Here is a 23,398-nt window from a genome sequence, read left to right as displayed (position 1 = left end):
CACAATACAGATGGGAACTTCTGAGGAATGTGTTGCCTGGCAGTTTGGGAAAGAAAAGGCAGCCGCTGTCTGATTTCCTGAAACAGGAATTGAGAACATCATCCTTTATACGTAGCAGAGGGAGTGAAAGTCCACCTGCCGGTCAGAACCACCTTAAAAAAAACATCTGGAACAACCTCTAAAACCAGTAAGTAAACCATGTACACAGAAACTTCACTAACTGGAAACAGACAAGTGATTTCCATTCTCCTGAATGGTTGTTCTTTATGATATTAAAGAACATTTGACCTTAGGTAGAAATTTCAGGTCATTTGGCTTCATATATTTGGCTTTGACAGAGAAAGCACCTCTCTGCCAATGACTCTGGTTTTGAACTTTTGTGGTCTGGTACATCTATACAAAAGTGCCATTATTTACCCTCATTTTGCATAGTTATACAAGGAAGACAGATAGTAGAAGATAAGATCCACCATCTCTCAGATTCTGCTTAAGGAGTCAGGAATGTAGCAAAATAAACAAACAAAAAATAAATAAAAAACCCCCAAACCAAACAAGACAAACCCCAAATCGTAAAAAGAAAAAAACCAAACAACCCTAAAATCTGGAAGATTTGAAATTACTCTTACAAGATATTTTATAAAGTTAGCAATACTCTTCTACTGTGCAAAATTCATAAGAAAAATCAGTGCTCCTACCTGTGAAAGCTCTAAAATCGGTATTCATATTCTGTAATTAAATGTCCACTCAACCTAACTCCAATTCTTCCTTAATTTTATTCTGCAAGGGACAATTCTTTTGAGATCTTATATTTGCTTAGAGAACCAAACCTAAATTTATACAAACAGTGCTAAGACATCCAGCATGTAGATCTGAACATAAGAGATGAGAAACAGTAACTCAACAGCAGTGTGAACTCATCTTTGGAGTATGCTTTACTAAATAAACAGCATTTGAATTTGATGTAATGAGGAGGACTGAAAATGGCACAAGAATAACATTTCATGCCCACAAGTAACAACTAATGTGCTGAAGGCATATATTTCATCAATCTCTGTTCTGCAGGCATGAATGTCTCCCTGTATTTGCCTGGGGAGAGAGCAAGCTCCTGCCTTGCTCAAGCATACACCCTCCTAAAGCCATTGAGATAGCTATTCACCAGTGTGATTTATTGTCACAGCAAAATATATTTCCAGTGCAATCCAATTACCAAGGCAGTATGCTTGATTTCACATCAGATGATGTGAACCACAGTACAATCATCTTCTTTCTTCAGTTCTTGAATTATGTCATTTTAAAATCAGCACATCAAAATCTCACTAAAATGAAAGCTCTAAAATGTACAGTGTAACCAATACTTTTACAAACTGCCTAACATGTATGCATTAAGGCAAGACAACTGAAGACGTACTGCTATACTACAGATGATACAGTCACTCTTGTAATTATTTCACAGTTGAATCAGATTCCCCCCCCCTCTTAAAATGACAGCACAAAGACAAAGAGTGTAATCATCTCCTTAACAGAGATGACATTTAGTCTCTAGAAGATGCTGGAAGTGATCCAGAACAGGCAAAAAAGTATGTTCCATCAAAAGTGTGTGAAAATCATTCTTGTAATTGGACTAAAATGAAACTTGGAAGTTAAAGACTAGAGATTCTACAGGAATCATCTGGAGGGCAGTGATAGTAGAACTATAAACTTCTGTAATTAGTGGCCTTGGAAGTTAATCAGCAAAATGAGCTCAGATAAAAACACCATATAAAGAATATTTGTACTAATTATTTATTTTTTTACCCCCAAACACAAATTAATAATAAAAAATTAAAAAAAAAAAAGGAAAAAAGCAGATTTCTTTTTCTAGACCTGGATAAAAGAATTATAATTTTCAACAAGTAGTTTACAATCAGTGGGGAATAAACAAGCAGTCCAGGTTTCCTGACTGATCCATTCAGGGTGTGCTCAGTAGCTGTCTTTATCAAATGACTTTATTTACAACTCAGCATCATCCTGCAGTAGATCGGCATCTTCATCATCCAATAAAAGGTCAGCATCCATGACTTCATTTTCTTCCATGACATCACCCAGCTCCTGAACAACATCATCATCAATGTCACCAACATTTTCAACATGTTTAGCCAAACTCATGTGATCCAGAGGGATCAAACCATGCCCAACTGGCCCAGTAGTTCTTGCAATAGTGGCTGCCATTTCTGCTGCTACAGCAGCTTTCTGAGCCTTCTGCCTCTGCTGTTCTTCTTGTTGTCTGTGAGTCTTCATATGAGCATTGCGGCTTTTGATTTTAAAAAATACCCTAAGTTTTAAAGGAGAAAAAAACAAAAACAAAACTACAGATAAAAATGCATTGCTTTTGATAAAGTGAGCCAAAAAAGACACAACAGCCTATCAGTACATTTGCTTCCTTGTTCTAAAATAGAAGTCAGTGAAGTCTGCAATGCCATGGTGAGAATTTCAGGCACAGGCTACCAGATTTATACATCCTGACAGTATCAAAAAGGCCTACTCCAACTCTGATGGAGGTATTTTGTAGCTCCCATATTTTCTTCAGTATCTCTGCACACACCAATTCTTCCTGTACTTAATTTCACAGCGATTTTACGTAACAGAGAAAAAGTGAAGGAATCCCACATTCGGGTGGACTAACTCAAGTGCATAAACAGAGAGAAAGTTGCCCACTGAAAAACTGTGATGAAGCAGGAAGGGCAACTATCAGATACAGAAATTCTAGCATGTAAATGGATTAAAAAAAATTTGGGTAAATACTGCAAGGGAAGCATCCAAAGTGTCACATGTATCCAGTATGTGAAGGTTTTGGAAAGAGGACACATCATCTAAGGGGCAACCATTCTTTTAAGAACATCAGAGCAAATTAAAGAGTTTGTTGCAACACTATTCATTTGGAATATAAATAGGCAAATGGGATGCAACACTGTAGACATTCATATTCACTTACTTGCCACACTCCTTGCAAGGAAATATTGTGGTTGGGTCGGTCTCACCGCTCGTTGTGCTGTGGGCAGGTGAACTTTTGATGGAGCAGTATCCACTCTGAGTACCAGATTTCTGCTTAGCACCTGGAATGGTGCATCGTGGTTTTGTCACCTGGTTCGTACCTCCATGAACACGAGCATGGCCATTTAGTGCTTGTCGGGAGCTGAACACCTAAGAGGAATGAGGTGGAAGGAAGAAAAAATATATTAAAAAACCCAAGAAATGCTGCACCCAGACAGGAACTGCAGAAACAAGCAGGCTGGATGCATTTTACAATGGAACAACTGCACACATCTAGTATGCACAATCTACTTGGCCAAATGCTGCTTTTTCTTAGCTGTATCCCTGGAGTTAGAGAAACTTAGTCATAATAAAAGCAAGCAGAGAGTTCTCTATTATTACAGTTATGTACTGGAAGGGTAATCAGAGCTGTAACCATGCTGTATCAATTAGAAATACTATATCTCAGGATTCAGTTTTATGTACATGTCAGCAAATTGCCTATATTTTTGTGAGGTGGGAATTAAGAGAAGGTAAAATGACTTGCCCAAAGATACTCAGGCAATATCACTGACCAGGAATAGTCTAAAACTCTGATCTCCAAAAATTCACTAGTATACAACCCCTCTCTGCTTTTATAGATACCAAACACACGTACAGCACCACAATTTGGCATTTCACAGATGAAGGACGAAGAAAGTGACAGATTCTGAAGGGCAGGAAGATCTATAGGTCCAACAAGGGGGATAGCTGGTGGGTCAGGAGACTTCTGCATTTCCCTTTCTTCCTTTCTATCTTCTTCGATGTCCTCATCTTCTTCTAACACGTCTTCTTCTCCACTTGTCTGAAATAGCGCAGTTAAACAATACTACACATGTGGTCAAAGACAGAACTAGATAATAGGACACAGACAGTACTGGAACAGCATGATACTTAAAGACTGCTTCAAGGTTTCAGTGTCTTTTTCCCCATCCTGAATGAAATTCTGGTCTTGCTGGAACTACCAGCCCTTAATGGACAACTAAAATTCATGAAGCTTCACTGCAGTGCTCAAACATCCTCCATCCCCTGATGTAGATGGGGATGTCCCTGCTTACTGCAGGATGGTTGGACGAGGTGATTTCTAAACGTCCCTTCCAACCTGGTGCATTCTGATTCCATCTGTATTGCAGAACTGTGGCTCCAAGAATCTATAATGTCAAGGTGCATTATTTTCTGTTAGAATGGCAATGTATGCTACACACACACACTCAAATTACATGATCCAAAAAACCCCAAACAACAACAAAAAACAAATAAAAAACAAACCAAACCAAAACCCAACAAACATCTCTTAAGACTACTCAGACTACTGATAATACAGATCTTACACACCAAGAATTCAACTGTCAATCTGTGTAAATGATATTTGTATTGGAGTTGCATTTAGAAAAAGGCACAGGTACAGGAATAATTTACGGAGTTTTACCTGCTTCATCAGTAGCAAAACCCATCATTGCTGGACTAGAGTTAGACATCAGGATTATAGCAGGAGCAGGGAAGTAATTCTGCCCCTGTACTCAGCACTGGTTAGGCCACACATTGACTACTTTGTCCAGCTCTGGGCCCCTCGGTTTAAGAAAGATGTTGAGTTGCTTGAATGTGTCCAGAGAAGGGCAACAAAGCTGGTGAGGGGTGTGGAGCCCAAGTCCTGTGAGGAGCGGCTGAGGGAGCTGGGGTTGTTTAGCCTGGAGAAGAGGAGGCTCAGGGGATGCCTTATTGCTGCCTACAACTGCCTGAAGGGAGGTTGTAGCCAGGTGGGGGTTGGTCTCTTCTCCCAGGCAACCAGTGACAGAACAAGAGGACAGTCTCAAGCTGCACCAAGGAAGGTTTAGGCTGGATGTTAGGAAGAAATTCTTCACAGAAAGAGTGATTTGCCATTGGAATGGGCTGCCCAAGGAGGTGGTGGAGTCACTGTCCCTGGAAGTGTTTAAAATAAGACTAGATGAGGAACTTAGTGCCATGGTTTAGTTGATTAGATGGTGTCGGGTGATAGGTTGGACTTGATGATCTTGAAGGTCTTTTCCAATCTGGTTAATTGATTCTGTAATGCACTAATCAAAACACTTTTGTGTCACTACCGTCCAAGAACACACAGCCTTGGTGTAATGGAGGTCACAGAATGCTCCTACAGAACATGATTGAGCACCCTGGTCTAGTGAAAGGTGTTCCTGGCCCTGAGCAACCTGGTCTACTGGAAGGTGGCCCTGCCCATGGCAGGGGGTTTGGAGCTAGATAATCTTTAAGGTCCCTTCCAACCTAAACCATTCTATGAAAAGATCTATGAATAATTTACAATTACAGAAAAACTCTGGTTAAAAGAGAACTATGTATCTAGTTCAACCTCCTCCTCAAAACAGGACAAACATAGAAACTATCAACTCTTGAACTTCCTTGCATTCTTTTAGACTTACCAGGCATTCCTCTCTTTTTTTCTCTAAACGTGTTCTGTGCTTCCGTCCCAAGCGCAAGATTTTTTTCCAGGTATAGTAGTATTCCACACATTGGGCAACCGTCTTGGACTTAACCTGTAGTTCAGTAATTGCAGAAATAATCCAATCTCAATATTTTGCTTTAATTCAACACAATGTTAATATATTCAGAAAGGCAGGCTTTATTTCTCAAACGTTCAAATGGAGGGGAAAAAAAGCCAGCTTGACTACAACAGCAATAATATTGCAGAATAATTTTTAGTAGTTAATGTTTTCCAGTCAAATCTGAGTGGACTATTTCAGCTTCAGTACATTTCTCTGGGATTCTCTAGACTTCAGCCAGAAAATGACTGACTATATACTTTTGTAGTTTAAGTGTACAAACACCACTGAGAAATCCAGGAATTAAGACTTGGTTCCTATAAACCCAAATGTTTTTCAACATTCAAGCTAGTAAGTAAGGTATTGTGCCCTGATACGCATACTCCTTGTATTTCCTGTTTTGTGGCAGAACATGAAAATTAAGCCCAAACATGTCCTCTCTTTATTAACAGATTTCAACTCTTTTTGGCACAAGGCTTAATGTCAGTGACTCAGATACCTTTTAAGAAACTGCCAGAGAACACCAAGATGATAGGCAAACACTATTTTTGCCCCACACATGGATTCCAGGTATGAAAACTTTTACATATAATAACAAGAGGAAAAGATTTTTATTTATTTGTTTTGTTACTGGTGCTGAAGTTGCATGCATGGGTACACCAAATGGAATATACCACTGCTGGCTGTGTACCTGCTATACCTGGTCTTGGCACTGGAGGGAAAAATGAAGAGAAACAGAATACAGCAAATGGAAAAGAAACAATTGACAAAGTAGAAATAACCTTACCATTTTCTGTACAAAAACGAAATCTTTACTGTAGGTGGACAACGCCTCTTTGAACAGCCTCCTTTCTTGATGTGTCCATTTGTCAGAGCCTTAAAAAGAACAAAAGAGCTAATTCATTAGAAATAATAAAAACCTACCACCTTTACATCGATGTAGGACCTGAAACAATAACTGGCAAACCTCTAACACATGCTTGCTACCCAAATATGTCTGCACTGACTCAGACCTGGAGTCACTACTAATTTTTCCTACCCTCTGACCACTTTTCATTGCAGGGAATTTCCTCAATTACTGCTATTTGCTTTTTTAGTAACTATTATTCTAAGTGTCTTTCCACCAGTTAAACTTCTTGCACCCAAAACATCTTTTGCTGATGAGTTTCACAGAGCAGCAGACCCTCCACATGAAGAACCACCTTGTTTTCTTTGTTTCCTGGCTCCTAGTAGCTTCCCTGAATGACCCCTTGTTCTTCAAGTGGAAGAGAAAGTTAATTCAGTCTTTACCAACATCTCCATGCTATTCAGGACTGCATGTCTTTTCTTTCACTCCCACACCTTTGGTCCTTATTGCTGCCCCTCTCTGAACCTTTTCCAGTACTAAAACATTCCTATAAAGTGACCAGAAATGTACATAATGGTCAATATATAAGCAATTCATAGACTTGCACTGCGGCATCATCACATTCTCTATCCTCTTAACATTTGAATTGCTGGGGTTTCTTTGTGTTGTGGGTTTTTTTTTTTAATTTTTTGTAAAATATAGAGCTCATGCTTTCATAGAATCATAGAATCATTTGTGTTGGAAAAGACCTCTGGAATCCTCAAGTCCAACCATTGACCCTACTCTACAAAGTTCATCCCTAAACCATATCCCCAAGTACCACATCTACATGGTTTTTAAACACAGGGGTGGTAACCTATCATTATAGTCTCAACTAGCATTATAATCTCAAGATCTCATTCCAGTACAGAAGGGGCTAGAGCACCTCCCCTAGGCAGACAAGCTGAGAGAGCTGGGGCTATTCAGCCTGGAGAAGAGAAGGCACTGAAGAGACCTTAAAGCAGCCTTGCAGTACCTGAAAAGGGCCTACAAGAAAACTGGGAAGGGACTTCTTATAAGGACTTGTAATGATACAATGAGAAGGAATGGATTGAAGCTTGAAGAAAGAAGACTTAGACTAGGTATTAGGAAGCAATTCTTTACAGTGAGGGTGGTCAGACATTGGAAGAGGCTGCCTAGGGGAGGTCCTGGATGCCCTGTCACTGGAGGTGTTCAAGGCCAGGCTGGATGGGGCCTTGAGCAACCTGGTCTAGTGGAAGGTGTCCCTGCCTGTGGTGGGCAGGTCCCTTCTGACCCAAACCATTCTATGAATCTATGAAGTATCACCCCAAAGCTCATACACGTAAAGTATCAACTTGTTTTGCTTATTCCCACTTATGCCACTTCACATTCGACTACATGGAAGTTTATCTATCATTTTTCTCTTTAGACAGTAATGTATCATAAGGTCCTTTTGCAGCTCTTCCCTTGACTTGAGGTAAGATACTAAAATCTTCTGTGACAGAGGTCACAAGTAGATAGAGACTGCAGCAATGTGCAGCAATGTGCAACATGCACAAAGTGCTTTCTGATCATTTGATGGAAACATTATATAAAATTTCCAAATATTGTTATTCTGTGCTTGCTTCACCAGCCTAACTGCCCAGGAAAATATAAAATCAACATTTAAATCAAAATTAATTTGTGCTTCCTCAGTATTAGTCAAACAGAAAGAGCAAAGGATTGCTCTACTGCATCAAAGCAGTGCCCTGTTTGTAAGACTGGGGGGCATTACACACGTTAAAGGAAGGATATTTAAGAAGCCTGAAGTGGATGTCTTTGAAATGACCTACACTGTGGGAAGATTCTACTTCAGTCTGAATTTCTGGAACACCTGAAACTTTTATCAGAAGAAATCCCTAATATTCCTGTCAATGTTATCGTTCTGCATACAAATGCTTGCCTCTGCAGTGAATTCAATTTACTTGGGCTTTGCACCATGCATGGTATTGAACTCTACAGATTACTTAGGTCTATTTAAAAAAAAATTATTAATGGCAAATGTTTTTTACTTTTTGTTGTCAACTTCCAGGCTCACAAGCTTAGAGTTGGTATCTCAGTGATCTTTCATATGTTGAAAACCACAACACTAACTTTTCTGCAACCTGTTTTCTGCAGGCTTTTCTAGTCCTGGATATAAGCATGCATTAGTTATTTCCACAGAGATTTACACTAACGCTTTCTTAAGCATTACAGAAAGGCACTGGCTTCAAGTTACAAGTTTTACTTACTCTGTTATCACCCAAAAGATCTTTTCACTGACATACTGCCTTGGATCCTTCCCACCCTGAACCAGCATCGCTCCCTTCTTGCCCAGCTTGCCGGTCATTTGCATCTACCCTCCCTTTGCACAGAGCTAAACGCACTGATTCAGTCCAGGGGCCTGCTCTATTACACCAAAATATAACTTTAAAAAGCATGACAACACCAAAGGAGAGATTTTTAGTTAGCAAACCTCTCTAGTCATGTTCTATTGCATCTATCCCACCACCTTAAAATGTATCATACATCACTTCCAAAAAACTAATTTTATTGTACACCTATGGAGGATTCAGACCTTACAGGGTTTGCCCAATAGCTGTGGTATTTGCAGAGACCCTTATAAGATTATACGGGTTAATTGGAAGTATCCTAATTAATAGAATAAATCCTGTGTAGGAAAAGAAACAGAAGAAAAGCTGTTTTTAACTCTGGTTGCTGGGAAACCGTTTTTGCTCTCGTTAGCTTGAGGGAGATATAGAGAACGTGTATAGAGAGATATCTGCAATGCAGCAAGAAAAAATTTTGGACTTTGGAATACAGATAAAGTTTTAAAGCTAGTATTTATGCTTTGACATTCAATCTACATTTTGCTTTACCTGCTATGTTGTTTTTGCACTGGTTAACTGACAATAAGTATCTCCTACACAGCTTTGGGCCCAAGCTGTGGGTTTCAAGGGGGTCTGCACCTACAGAGAAGGAGCCCTTCTCTGCAGTGGTTCAAATACATTACAGAGAGTACATGCTAGACCTGACCCACACCCTATCACAGTACACACGAGATGTTTCCAGGCTGCCTGAAGCACTCGGGAGACCATCTCTCTAACAATTCTCACTACATGAGAATTTCAGACCTGAGAAATTCCACTATTACACTGAAAACAATTCCAGTGTTTGCAACAGTGCTCCTCCTGTATTAGATATGCATTTCCCTTCTCTTCCATAAAACACCATCCTGACAGATGGCAAGCAGTACGACAGAGATTAGGATGTTCTTCCAAGTGGTCCTGGGTTAGCACGTCCAGTTCTCTTGGCACACCAATGGAAAAGGCTTGAGTTTTACAACTTCCTTCCCTCACGAACCAACAGATTTCAAAGGTGAATTATTGGCCTGTACCCTCATTTGAGGGCAATGCTAAAGACGAGTTTTGATCAGAGCCACACTGCTCCATTTTGGTCTATTCCACCTCCAAATGTGGCAGTGCCTGAGAACTGTGATTTCTGATTATGGAGCAGAAAGCCAAAAAAGTTAACCCAAACAAATGTGACTTGAACTTTTATATTAAACTATTCATGTAGTAGATTGTGAGAAATTCCCCTATGTCTCAAGTATCTGATTGCCAATCACAAATGAACTATGATTTCAGGAGTTGCTAGTGGTGCTAGAGTGTGGCTATTGATGTAAGTTGCAATCACACGTTCCATTCAAGAGCATTAGTAAATAATGCTTTGTCTTGTTATTTTATGATACTTAAACCCAGACTACTGGGATTTTGTTTCCTGATGTGAAAGATTCAGTAAAACAGTCTTTCCTGGCTCCTTCCTGCACCACAATAAAACATTTTCTGAAACTACTGTGAAATTGATTTAGTAAAGACTCTTTCTACTCCTCTGCCACATGGGCAGAAATTTCTTATCTGCTCTGCTAATTAGCTCACTCACTGAAAATGAGGCTGCTGGGAGTTCTCCTCAGCTTCCCTCTCATGCCCTGGACCATCTCACACAGGATTTGGTCAAAGTTCTTGGCTGATGTCCTCCTTGTCCATACCTCTCCTTGTCCACCATCAGGCCTGTGACAGAGCTGTTGTCAAAAGCCTAGGCACCTCCCCCAGACAAGACTCATAAACCTGATCTTCACATTTATTCACTTTCACTATCAGCTGCCATCAAACGTGTTTCTGTTCTTGTTCTCAGGCCAACTGGTTGAGCAGTTGTTTTACAAAAGAGCCATTGTTACTTGGGAGCCTTTCCAGCAAGTTACTACAGCCAGGAAGCAGCTTGCTTCTAATACTTATGTCATACTATGACTGAAACTGGAAATGAGTATGTGATCCTGGACATTGTGATTGACTGACCATCAGCAGATTCTTGGCTAGTTTCCCCTTGGGCATAAACTGGAAAGAAGGTCATAAATCTCTTATCTAAAACCCTATTCTGTGCATCCAAGCAGTTATTAGCCACTATGAAACATTAAGCAATAACATGGAGGGCTTTGAGGCAGAGATATTTGCCATCTATGCTTAGGTGATAGTCCAAAAGCTTAACACCACCTTGTGTGTTTCACAGGGCACTTCTGCTCCATCAAATGCAGTTCTTGCTGTGTTTGTTAAAGAAGTCACCACCCAAGACCTGTTTCTTTTTGGCTAGATGCACACAATGAGAGGCTCTGCATTCAGTACTAAGATGCTAGCTAGAGTTACAGCACTGCCTCTTTGGAAGGACGCTTTTGATTACCATATTCATTTATCATGCACCATCACCTCCGAAAAGGAAGGCATGATGGTAGATGTTTACATAACAGAAAATGAAGACCTTACTACTAGTAAATTATAATGTACAAAGAGCAGCAGTTTAAAAAAGATCACCAAATCAAATTTCAGTTTTAAAGAGGGGAAAAAAATTACTCAAAACAGTTTTAAATCTGTAGAACCCTACATAGCGATACAGATGCAAAGTTTCTGTACATCATCAGTCAAAAAAAAAAAGCCAAAATTGTAACACAAGGCTCTGGAAGTACCACTCAGTGCTGTCCAGATCACCTCTCTATGAGATGTTGCCATCCTTGCAGCAGACAGCAGAGAGTGCAGTGTGAACCCATGCTCCAGCCTGGGATGCCAGCCCTGGACACCAAATCCCAGCAGACACAGAGATCACAAGCAAACCTACCTGCGTAGTGGTAATTTGCCAAAGGATGACACTTCAATCTCACTGGCTTTCTCAACAGCAGCTTCTCAAGAGCAAGCTAAATGAAAAATTGGGGGAAAACAGAATTAGCAAATGCAGTTAGTTGCTGCATGCAACCACTACTTGGTACTAGGATACGAATTATTTTCTCCCTTTTTTTCTTTTCTGTCATACAAAATCACATTGAATTACTCCAAGGCCCATTAACAGTGTATCTCACAGAAGAGCACCCAGTGTACACCTGTCCTGCTTTAATTTGCACAAATGTGGCTATTACTTAGCAACTTCCAGCACTTCCTCCCTTTTGCTTGCACCATACACATATATGTATATAGTGTTTGGTTTGATAGTGTTAATTAATACTGTTTAATGGTTAATTTGATAGCATTAACATTTATAGCATGAACTCTTTTGGGATATCTGTTTAGGTCAACATCTGTCAGGAATGACAGTGAGTGCATTTAATCCTCCTTTGGACCGGGAAGGCAAATGATTTGCAGATCCCTAGAATTTTTTCCCCTGACAATGTAGGGGAATGTGCAGCAATTACACATTCTGACAGTAAGTTCATTCACCTGTCTCAGACCACTCAGATATAGCTAATAGAGCCTAAGGAAACTGGGACACAAGCTAAAAAACACTGTATTAGACAACCCTGAGAGATTCATTCCAGTCCTATGTTCTATTGCATTTTGTTTTAAATCAGCTTTCTAGGAACTGGTGCAGGGCTTCATCTTTCCCTAACACTGGGCAAAAAAAATGGATGTTTTGCCCTAGTTAATAATATTGTCATCATTAAACTAATGCAAATATTTGAAATGCATTATTTATAAGATAACTGCGTGCCATTACCTCACAGTTCTGAACAAATAAGTAGATGTGATTGCTGCTACAAACAAAGGTTTTTATAAGAGTGAGAAGACAACTAAGCTCTCTGTGACCAAATACAAAGCTTGTGAAATATTAGGGCTGGAGCAAGCACTGGAAGACATTCAAAGCCCTAAGGCTATAAACTAAGTAATCTTATCTATATGAAATATACAGTAAGTCTTCAGAGAGGCACTGCTTTGAAATTTAAATTTATTAAAGAATGAAAGGGAAAAGTCATTCCCCAAAAATATTACAGGATTTTAAAAGCATCACCATGAATCAATCAGAAATATCTTTTTTTATACAACCGTATCTAAATCCATTTAATAAAGCATGCTAATTTATCTGTAGAAGAGGATAATATCTCCCCTTTCAGCTTCTTATCTTACCATAATATCTCCTTTTGCTTCAAAGAGAGAGTGCAAAGCATATTCTGAGTTAGTTCCTCCACCAGGTAACACACTGGAACAGCTCATATTTAGAAGGTCTTCCACTGTCAGAAACAAGTCAACATTTTACTGCTCATACAGTAGCCTGTCAGTCAAACATCCAGAGGCAAGGATTCTGCACTGCCACTCAGACAATGTAGTTCAGGGCAGCAGCTTTCATGCTCTCCCTCCCCAGCACCTCATCTGATTTTAGGATCACTCACTGAAGAAGGGACGTGATGGGATTTGCAGAGCTCATCCTTGGGATGGGGCAAGCTAGTGCAGAGCCAGAAGCAGAGATCTGTCTGTGAGGGAGTGGCTTGCACAGGCCAGTGATGTGGCTGTGCCAAGAAGGCTCTAGCCAGGCTAGAAAAACAGAAATGAACCACGCTGAAAGCAGGAACAAACTGCTCCAGGCTGGTAGAAGCCACTGAGCCTCCCACACTTCCTCTCAGTTATGGTCACAGGACAGACACAGGAGTCATCTCCCTCTTATCTGTGACCTCTGCTCTCACCAGGGCAGTTCAGACCCTAAAAAATCCCACTTCCAAGCCCCTCTGCAGCCAGATCTTTGCCCCTTGGCAGCCAGAAAGCAATTCATCCAGACTTCACAGTTAAGTGCCACCACATGCAGTTCTGGTATTTTGCTCTGCATTCTCAGTAATTAATACTCTCTTGGACATTTTGAACAGTATACACATGAGAAATCAATCTGAATTTCTTCAGTAGGCACAGGCTGATTAAGAACTTCTAAAATGGCACGTGGTTGTACCTCTTTGTTGGAAACCCTTGTTCTCCAGTTCTGGCCATGGTTTCCAAACCAAAGTAGCCTTGTGGACATCTTTCTCCATTAGCAATCGGTCCTGCAGCTCAGGAATATCAGCCTGGAACCTGGACCCAATATTGATTCGTCTATAAAAACAAATAAAAAAGTATTCAACTACACAGCACACAGAAAAAAAGACAGAAGTCACATCAGAGCTCCCTTTGTTTCCAGCAAAACTCCTATTGCGCTGGAGTGGCAGGAAATTGTGTCAGATTGCTTTATGCAATGCTTTAGTTTCAGCGGGAAAAGTATTTTGAATATTAGAGAGAACTGATCTCCTGGGTGGAAACAAAAAATCTCAATACATAATATGAACTAGACTCAGTCATCATTCCTTACAGGCAACCCCAATTATCCCATATGAGTCCTGATTAGCAAAGAGCCTAGATGCTGGAAACAGTAACTTTCTGTTCCATAGAGAACAGCACTCTTTAGCAGAGAGCAGAAAGAGACATTACTGTTGAGGAAACATCCTGTTTGCAGTCTACCCTGGAACACTTACCTGTTAATACCTCTCCAACACTCCAGTTAATCAACCTATCTATCTGAAAGCAAGCATGGTGGATCTGCTTATGTTTTCCTCACAGCCCTCTTCCAACTATCACTAACCATTGTTTTATCTTCAGTGCCTCTCACCAAGCCTCTCCTAGCATTTTTGAACCATCACATCAACATCTACCGCACTCACTTTGCTCCCAATGTCCTCAACGACCATCCAGAGTAATCTTAAACATCCATCTCAACACAACTTCAGACAGGTGAACATTATCTGCCTTGTTCAAAACACTTTATGCCACATAGTATAGGCTTGAGGTGGTCTATAAAAGTAGTGACAAAAAACAATATTGTTTTTCTTACGGTTCAACAGTCTGTTCTCCAGGCCCAGGTGTCACTGGAACGACACTTCCATCAATACTATCTGAAACAGACATTGGAGTTGCAGTTTAAAAGGGTGGTTTTGGTAGCAACTGTATCACTGGTGATGCTCCATCTCCCAGGCAGCATTGCCTCCTCCATATTAAACTCAACATTACTCCATTCTATTAAGCAAAAATTACCCTTTATCAATATTTAGTCATAAACAGTATAAATTATTACAGGTAACAGAAAACGTCCTAATTTGCAAAGTTTTCTCCTGCCCTGATCACGTATGATTAGACAGCTTTTTTTTGTGAAGCACTGAACAACAACCAAGTAAACTCCAGATCTCAAACTAAGTCTTTTCCCTCCACTTCGTAAGGACCAGATGTAACAAGAAGCATGATGGTCCTTTCTTGGAGCAGATCACACCTTATTCACTGGTTAGGCTCCTCTTCACTTCATGCTTTAACACCTCCTTTACAAAATCCAAGGCCAAAACCCATCACTGTGGTAACACCAAAAGAAAAGCAAGTGGTGTTTACTATGTACTGTCATAATACTTACTAGACCGACACAGGAGCACACGTGGAGTAGGTGTCAGTGGAGTAAGTGGCAGCTGAGTGTGTGAGGTGTTATGAGATGATGTGATAACACTGCTGAAGAGACCAGACCCTTGCCGAACTGGACTAAGCATTGGTGGTGGAGTGTAGGGGGGGAGCTCATGCGTCCGGTCTAGCAGATGATCTCCAAGAACACGAGGAGAGCGGAGCTGACTCTGGTACAGGGTGGCACCAGAGTGGGACATACTGAAGTTGAAGGAAGGAGGAGGTATGAAGAGAGGCTCAGGTCTATGTCGATACTTCTTCTTGTCCTGCAGTGGTTTGAAGTTTTCTTCCAATTTTACAGCACTTTGAGGAGGTTTTTTGCTGATTTCCTAAATTAAAACATGCAGAACTTTAGTATTTAGGCATGCTTAAATGTGATTTGCACACAGTTCCTTACAGCTTAGGGAAACAGCCACAGAAAAGCTGTACCTACCACAAGGCAGTACCACTATAATAAGTCAGGTCAGTACAATATCTGGTGCTACACAGAATCCTCAGGGGAGAAAGAAAAAACAACGCAAATAAATGGTCACCCTCTCTCAGTAAGCCCCCTAGGTCAAGGTAGGGCTGAGCCACAGGCATAGGCATGGAGAGACTGCTGCCAGCTTTTGAAGATGTAGGGAACAGCTCTCCCAGGCCTTGTCTCCCTCACCCTTCTTCAGCTCTACCCAAAACACCCTAGGCACTTCTTTTTGCACTGAACACAGAGACCATTGGGGGTTACCTCATTAGCCAGTCACAGTTTATTAGAAACTTTATGTGAGACGTTTTTCAATACATTTACTTTGTTTGACTAAGAAGGACACATGAGCTCAGGGAAATTACTGCAGTACTCAGCAGCAGGCAAGGTAGAAAAATGTAATAAATTCAAATTCTTTGCCTCTTATCACTACATTCCTATCAGCTTGAGCACAGTCCAGCTGCAACAAATCTTGAACTTAACTCTCCTCTTTCCTTAGTGGAAAAAAGAGTAGTAGATGACCATTTGGGAAATTCACACACTGTAACATGCCTAGAATTTTAGAATATGGATGTTGAAAATAACTATAAATTCCTACAGTCTGCAACAGCAGAGGGCACAGAATTAGTGCAAACCTGGAATTTTTTTTTTTTTTTTTGAGGGGAATGGGGGAAGGAAGGAAGAAGCAGGTTCTCAGGCTGTACTTTAAGAATACAGAAGTTGGTTGATAAACACAGATTGAAATATATTACTCATGTGTTCAGGTTCTAGACCTTCTTTAGGATAAAAAGTGAAAGAAAATTTTTGACAGAGGGTTGCTCCACAACGTCTCTATCTACATTTACTACATAAAGTAAATTACTACAATGTATGTTTAGACAACATACATCTTTAAACCATGGGTGGTTCTTGAGAATCACATTCACCCAATAAAAATCATGTTAAAGGAGTATTAGCACTGTCACCCTTTATCCTTTATGTTAATATGTTCCAGCTTGTAGAAATGTTTTTGATTACAGAGGTCCTGTCCTCTCTGTTAGATAATGGATGTATCCTCTCCAACAGCTGTTGGCATTCTTTTCTTTCACAATAAAAAAAAAAACCAAATCGGAAGCATTTTCCTCTTGCAGGAAAAGCAAGCACCCTAATGGGTAATTTTGTTGATAATGGACATTCAGAACAACGAAAGGGTGAGGATTACCTGTAACTACAGACATAGTCCATTACAATGGTAAACATTTAGTGTTCAAAAAGGAGAAAGGGGAAAAAATGCTAAAGAAAAGAAAAGAGCCGTTATAGGCTCATTTTGTTCTCTTCTTTAAATTTAAAAGAGCTGGTACACCTTCCTCACTAGTATAAAGCAAACCAACCAACCAAGACAACATCTTAGAAATCCTATACACTTTCAACTCCAATGCTGCTTTACCTACAGCATACCTTAGCCTCAGTATGGTTATGTCCACACTATGTTCAAAAAAGACCACATTGGATATTAAAAGAGATTACTATGTCTAAGGGCTCTCAATGTAGAGTCACCCTAATGTTTTTCTGAAGGGTCCGATTCCTATTATCCAAGACTCAATGCATCCTTGGGAGCCCTACTGCTGCACCTTGACAGATCCTGATGGACCTTGACAGCAAGCTCCAGCTCACCATCCTGTAGCCATGATGAATACTTTGTTTCCTTCTGCTCTGTGAATGTACTCTGTTTCACAGGAGCCCTTCTGAACAGCTTGAAGCATAGTATAAATAAGTGCAACACAGAACCAGGTCTTTGGTATCAAAAAAAAAAGTCTCCAATGGCACAATCTCTTTACAGAGGAAAAAACAACTTTGATCTTTGAAAGTTTATAATGCTACTACTTTATACAAAAGATAGCAGTCAGAGAGGAAACTGAGTTTAGTTTGCTTGGGCAATAACAAAGACTGCAAGCATAATTTTGACTGAATGAATGCACATTTAGCCAAACACTGGCAGATTTAATCACAGTCACTTTACATACGTTGCAGAAATATACAAGCCCAAGCCACCTACACTGATGTCTCTAAAGATCTCCCACTCATAGCTCAAGGATTCAGATAAGACTGTCCCTTTTCTCTCTACAAACAGAAAAGAAAATTTGTACTGCTGAGTTACAAACTGATGTGTAAAACCTCTGTCTGAAATGAAGTGAGTATTTATTTAAAATAGCGTGCATGTCTGAAGGAAGGGTCAGGAGCAAGGTAATAAAAATACATGTATACCATGAGTCAGCCATGATGGTATAAGCTCTCTCCTTGTTTGGCCATCAGCCTCAGGAGGAAGGGAAAACAAAAATAAAATCACAAGAGCATGTCTTTACATTATACAGATAATACCATATAGTATTTATACTCTCCCTCCAGCAATCTTTTATCATAGCATAGCCTGCAAGCATGGATTTGAAGGATCAAGCAGCATCTGTTCCTACACGGGAATATGAAATGAGTACTGCTTGCTCCAGGACTCTTCTAGGAAAACAATCTCATTCAAGTACTCATCAATTCCTTGTGCTGCCTGACAATTTCAGTTTTATCAAGGAAATGAAAGCATTAAGCATAGCTATTTTTCCTACAGAAGAATTCCTACTGATTAACCCTTAGATCTGGTGCATACAGAGAGAAAGGGAAAAATAACTTCACTGCAAAACTCTGAGTCCACAAGCTCCATACAGGCTTAGAGCACACAATGTAAGCACTGCACAGTGCCCTATTTTCAGCTAAAATGAGAAGCACATATATCTGACTTTAAAAAACAGGAAGAAGTAAACTGCTGAATTAAAACAGTTACAGAAAAACAAAGCAGTCTGCAAAGGAAAAAACAAACAAAAAACCCACAAATCAAACCAGTAAAAAGATACTAAATCCCTTTGTTCTAGAGAGATAAAACAATATCACATTCCAATTTCAAATTATTTATTTTCAGCTGTGGTCTTGATTTCCAAGCAAAGGGAAAATTAATATTTTTGAATGACTGAAGAAGAAATGCCATGATGCTACAGGCTGTTTTCAGTTTTTAGGCATCATTAAGATTCCAGAAAATATTCTAGAACACAGACATTTTAGAAAGTAGTCGCACTATAAGCAAAGGGATTTAACAAGCACGGCACAGTTAGTGGCAAGAAATGCAGCACTCACAGAGGATGAGCAGGGGTTGGCCACTTTTGGACTGCATGGTGGAGAGTAAGTCATCTTCACAAGAACGGGCATCTCATCATCTGACACAGAGTTGGCAGGCTTGTCTTTGACTGTGGCAGTGCTGGCAGAGGGCTGTGTGCTGGGCTCAGGTGACAGAAGCTTTACAGGGACAGACACTGGCATGACGATGGGTGCAAGGCTATCCACCTCTTTAGGCAGCGGCTGCTGTGGTGGTTTCTCTGCTTCATCCTGTACAGACAATTAAAGGCTTTCAGCCTGATTGAGAGAGGGCTACTTCTGGATTGATACCCTACTCAAGGTATACACTGTGGCTGAAAAGCAGTGGTCAGGGTTACAAAACATGCTACAGCGTTGTTTTTGGACCCTTATAAGAAGGTGGGAGATTACTTATGACTCCTATATGGGATTCAGCCTCAGCATCTTCACAAGATTACTTGCAGTAGGGGAGATAAACACATGCTCTTTCTATCACCCACCTGAAAATAAAGACACAGATGGTGTAACTATAGTAGCTCTTTCTTTCTTGTGGTATATACCCTGTTAGGGCAGAATTTCTAAAATACCGGGACAGATAAGGACTGACTGATAGGGGAAGTTATTTTTAAACTGAACAATTCAAAACCACAATTTTGGTTTGGTATTTGTTGATACCTATAGAATTTAAACACTTGGGAAGAAAGCTATTAAAGATTCAACAATCTCCTTTCTTCAATTAAAGCCTGGGAAGGCTTCCAATAAATAACCCTTAGTCATCCAAGTAGTCCAAATGAAAATAAGGAAGACTTGATGTTCCTGATATTTCTAATGAAATAAACAAATATAATGGGGAAAAAAAGTCAGTGCTCTCGACATAACTTTGTAGGCTTTTTTTGTAACATGCAGAGAAACAGAGAGGGACAAATGCTGTTCAGTCCTCCACCACTGCCTCAGACTGTACAGCAAGACTTCTAACCTACAAACTAGCAGAATTATGTGCATTTCTACTTACACAGGGTATGACATAACAAAATAGTGCTGAGAAGAACAAGTTTTGACAACAAAGCAAAGCATGGCAAAGCAAGCAAAGATACACATGGAAAGGAGAGAGCTAAATACTGAAGTAAAACAGACTGTTACCTGTTTGAAGTTAGGAGATGCTCTTACTCCTCCGTGTGACCTCATGTGACCATTTAGAGCAGGCAAACTCTTAAACTCTTTCAAGCATACTGAACACATTAGCCTGTTCTTCACATCAGCTCTCTCAGGAAGTGTTTCTCTGTTCTGGCCACTATTTTTAATTTAATTTTTTTTTTAGCACAGAAAAAAAGAAGAGATGTTAGTTTGCCATGTTCCCTTTGTTGCAGAGGAAGCATATTAGAAAGCCAATAAAATTTTCTAGCTAGATGGTTATGAAGCCACTACTAAGCACAGGGTGAGTGCTGTGGAGTATGTGGGCAATAATCTAGATCAGCTGCTCCCAAGAGAGAAGGAAAGTTTTGAACAGGGCATGGTGGTCAAAATGTAGCCCTCAATATGGAAAAGTCTGAGGATATACAAGGTCTATCATGGCAGACCTACATAAAATGCTGGCATTAATGAGAGGGTAAGTACTTGGACAAAATACCTCTACTTATGATACACAATTGTACTAGGAGAGGTCTCAGCCCTTAAGAATTGAGACCTTAAGAAAAACCAGAAGATCCCTGCTGCCAAAGATGAAAATCCAAACCCATCCCTTCTCTTTGAAACCCAGCATTGAGAGCAAAGTGATTTTATTGCTGGAGTGAGACAGTGAAAAATCACACAAATTCATGAGGCATAAAACTGAAGACATTTCTAGAAGAGTAACAACTATTACCTATTGAGTGCATTTCCCTCCCTCTAAACTGCAGTGCTCCTCTGCATTTCTCATATTGAAATAAAATAAATTAAAATAAATCTTTTAAAAATACCTTTGTTCTGGGGACAGTGGCTGCAGTCTGCCATCTGACAGTGGTGCCTGCTATCAAAGGAGAAGGGGAAAAGAGGGGGGGGAAACCCAACACTTTACAGGAAACATTAATGCATACAATATGGTACTTACATCATTGTTTGCATTTTGCACATGATTTTACTAATATTAAAAGCTTCCAAGCCTTTATATCTCTACCAAATCAGTGCCTCTGTGAACACGGCTAGTGCAAGCTTTCTTACAACCACTTGCTCTTTGAAGCCTTTGCTCTGACCCACTTGCATTACTTCTGGAAACAGGGAGTTCCTGAATCTACCCCTCAGGGGTAAGAAATTAGCTAAAGCACTTTGTTGCAACTAACTGGGTCCTTCCTCCCCAGAATCTGAGGCAGAACTTTCCACAGCCTCTCAGGAGGGAAGCAGCAGCCCTGCAGCAGCAGTAGCTCTGTGCTGCCACCAGCCTGGCCTGCAGCCAGCCCAGCAATGTAAACAGGAGAAGTCTGTCAATGCAGTTCCCCCAAACATCCGAGTGATGCTTACCACTCACATCATAAGCCTCCAGCCCCCGCTACACGCTTTTCGTTTCCACATCTTGCTACTCTTCACAAAATGAGTTTGGCTGAGCACAAAAATATTACCTACCTGAGGCCACATGGTGCTGGGAGAGTCTTGCTGAGAGCTTTTATTGTTCAAATGAACTCCCAAGGGTGGCAAAGGAGTTCGATGAGGGACAGCATTACCCGCAGAATTAAGCTCTTGCAATGTGGCATCCTCTGTGGTCTCTGGTGGACTGAGACCAATGTGGGAGTTCAGAGGCAGCACTCTGCTCTCACTTGGATATTGCTTCTGCTGATCTTGCTGCTGCTGCAGTAAACTCTGTGGGTACAAGTGCCTGTACTGTTCATGGGGATCTTGGTAGCAATACTGAGGCACTGCTCCCAACTGGATAAGCTGCACAGGATGACTTGTATCCTGAGAGTACTGGTGTGGCTCATGCACAGTCTTTGGGTCAGGTTCCCTGTGATACGGAGGAAGCGGCAATTGCATCTGTTGCTGCTGTTGCTGTAACTGCTGCATGACAGGCTGGGCTTGGTAATACTGAGCTATTGGCACTGGACACTGCTGCTGCTGTCGAGTTGGCTGCTGCTGGATCTCCTGTATTGATAGCCGCTGATGTCCCTGCTGTGGCTGAGCGTAGTACTGAGTCTGCTGCAAGTGCTGCATCTGCTGCGGTAAGAGCTGTGGGGACTGCATTTGTTGAGTGTGGTTCTGCCTTTGCTGAAAGGCAGAATGCATCTGCATCTGCGATAAATGCTGCTGGTAGTCGTAGTACAACTGTTGGTGCTGCATGACTTGCATTTGTTGTTTTTGCTGTGTACTTGCAAAATTCTGGTGTCCCTGCTGTGGCAGTAGTTGATATCTTTGCACACTGGAAGTTACAGGTTGTTGCTCTACTGCTGGCTTCTGGGACAGCAGTTGCCTGAGTGCGCTGTCACTAGAGTTATCCACCATTGAAGACTCAGTGTGCAAAACCTGAGCCATGTTGTTGACTTGAATTCTCAGATTTTGGTTAGCAAATACTTGTGTAAAGGAATCCAATTTATGCAGAACCCCACTGGTAATTTTTTGTGATCGATTTTCATTGGGTTGAGAGTAAGAATATTGGTATCCATCATGGGACTCCCCTTGCCCGAGGGGGCTCCACATTGCGCTTTGACTATTCAAACTGTTCCTCACTGGGACATGGTTTCCTGAGCCAGAATGTGTCCAACTGGTTTGTCTAGATGTGTCCATTGACCCAAGACTTTTTGAACCTACAGGCAAAGCTATACTGTCTCTTGAATCTTGGGGAAACTGAGGGGAGAGAGGAGATGTCTGGGGAGCATCCATAACAGATGTCCCATAGCTATGATTTAGAGGTGGAAGGGAGTTCATTTGGTGTTGTTGGTAGTACAAGTTCTCATTGCTGTTGGCAGTATGGTTAGTTTTGTACAATTGCTGGTCCCCCATTTTTGGTCACTTCTGTTCCAAACTTACAGGCACACAAACCATTGAAATCTTTATGAACCCTGAGATATCTGAGTAAGGGGAAGGGAGGGGAGGGGAAAAGAAACTAGAATTACTTAAAAGTCAGCATGTCCACGTGCATCACAAGGACTAAGATTTCATCCAGTCTGTCAGTAATTCCAACCTCAGACTTGACACTGCTTCACATCTTTAATAACTGGACCATAGCACAAGTCCAACACTGATCAATAGGTTCTGCATACCAGGCACCTGCAGAGTAAGAGGAAGGCAAGGTAAGTACTGTTATTGTTATTGCCTCAAAGGAAACTGTAAAATCTCCTACCTTGAAATACACAATCAGATGCAAAATTGTAGCAGCTGGGCTACTCCTGAGCAGTCAGATCATTTCATCTCATTCCATTACCCTGCCTCTTCTCTAATGCTCTGATAAAAATCATTTTGCCAAATCAATCAAGTCTTCCTCTTCAAAATTGTTTGTTTTGTTTTGTTTTTCCTAAAGTATATGAACATATATAAAGTATATGCTGAGAGAGCTGGCAGATGAGCTGGCCAAGCCACTTTCCATCATTTATCAGCAGTCCTG

At 40.7% G+C, this 23,398-nt stretch overlaps 1 protein-coding gene across 1 annotated transcript; it reads right to left on the bottom strand.

Annotated features, from left to right (window-relative positions):
- Positions 1–1,989: 1,989 nt before the first annotated feature.
- Positions 1,990–22,797, bottom strand: TRERF1 (transcriptional regulating factor 1). The gene is made up of 13 exons (XM_054398043.1): positions 21,430–22,797; positions 20,790–20,836; positions 19,975–20,125; positions 15,181–15,550; positions 14,614–14,674; positions 13,702–13,841; positions 12,891–12,994; positions 11,614–11,689; positions 6,370–6,458; positions 5,463–5,576; positions 3,668–3,853; positions 2,972–3,180; positions 1,990–2,311 (listed from the first exon to the last, which is right to left on the bottom strand). Exons 1-13 carry the CDS (start codon positions 22,795–22,797, stop codon positions 1,990–1,992), a joined length of 3,237 nt encoding a protein of 1,078 aa, XP_054254018.1.
- Positions 22,798–23,398: the final 601 nt, after the last annotated feature.

Source organism: Indicator indicator, chromosome 2 (assembly GCF_027791375.1).
Source record: "Indicator indicator isolate 239-I01 chromosome 2, UM_Iind_1.1, whole genome shotgun sequence".
NCBI lineage: Eukaryota > Metazoa > Chordata > Aves > Piciformes > Indicatoridae > Indicator > Indicator indicator.
The sequence above is the reverse complement of the archived record's forward strand: the minus strand, read 5'-3'. Positions and strand labels throughout refer to the sequence as shown.

Bases quoted from the DNA above. Each gene is read 5' to 3' on its own strand.
- TRERF1 (XM_054398043.1), bottom strand. From the start codon at position 22,797: ATGGGGGACCAGCAATTGTACAAAACTAACCATACTGCCAACAGCAAT. The intron at 20,126-20,789 runs GTATTTTTAAAA...AATTAAAAATAG, and splicing joins CCACTGTCCCCAGAACAAAG to TGGCCAGAACAGAGAAACAC. The intron at 15,551-19,974 runs GTAACAGTCTGT...GTTTTAATTTAG, and splicing joins CATCTCCTAACTTCAAACAG to GAAATCAGCAAAAAACCTCC.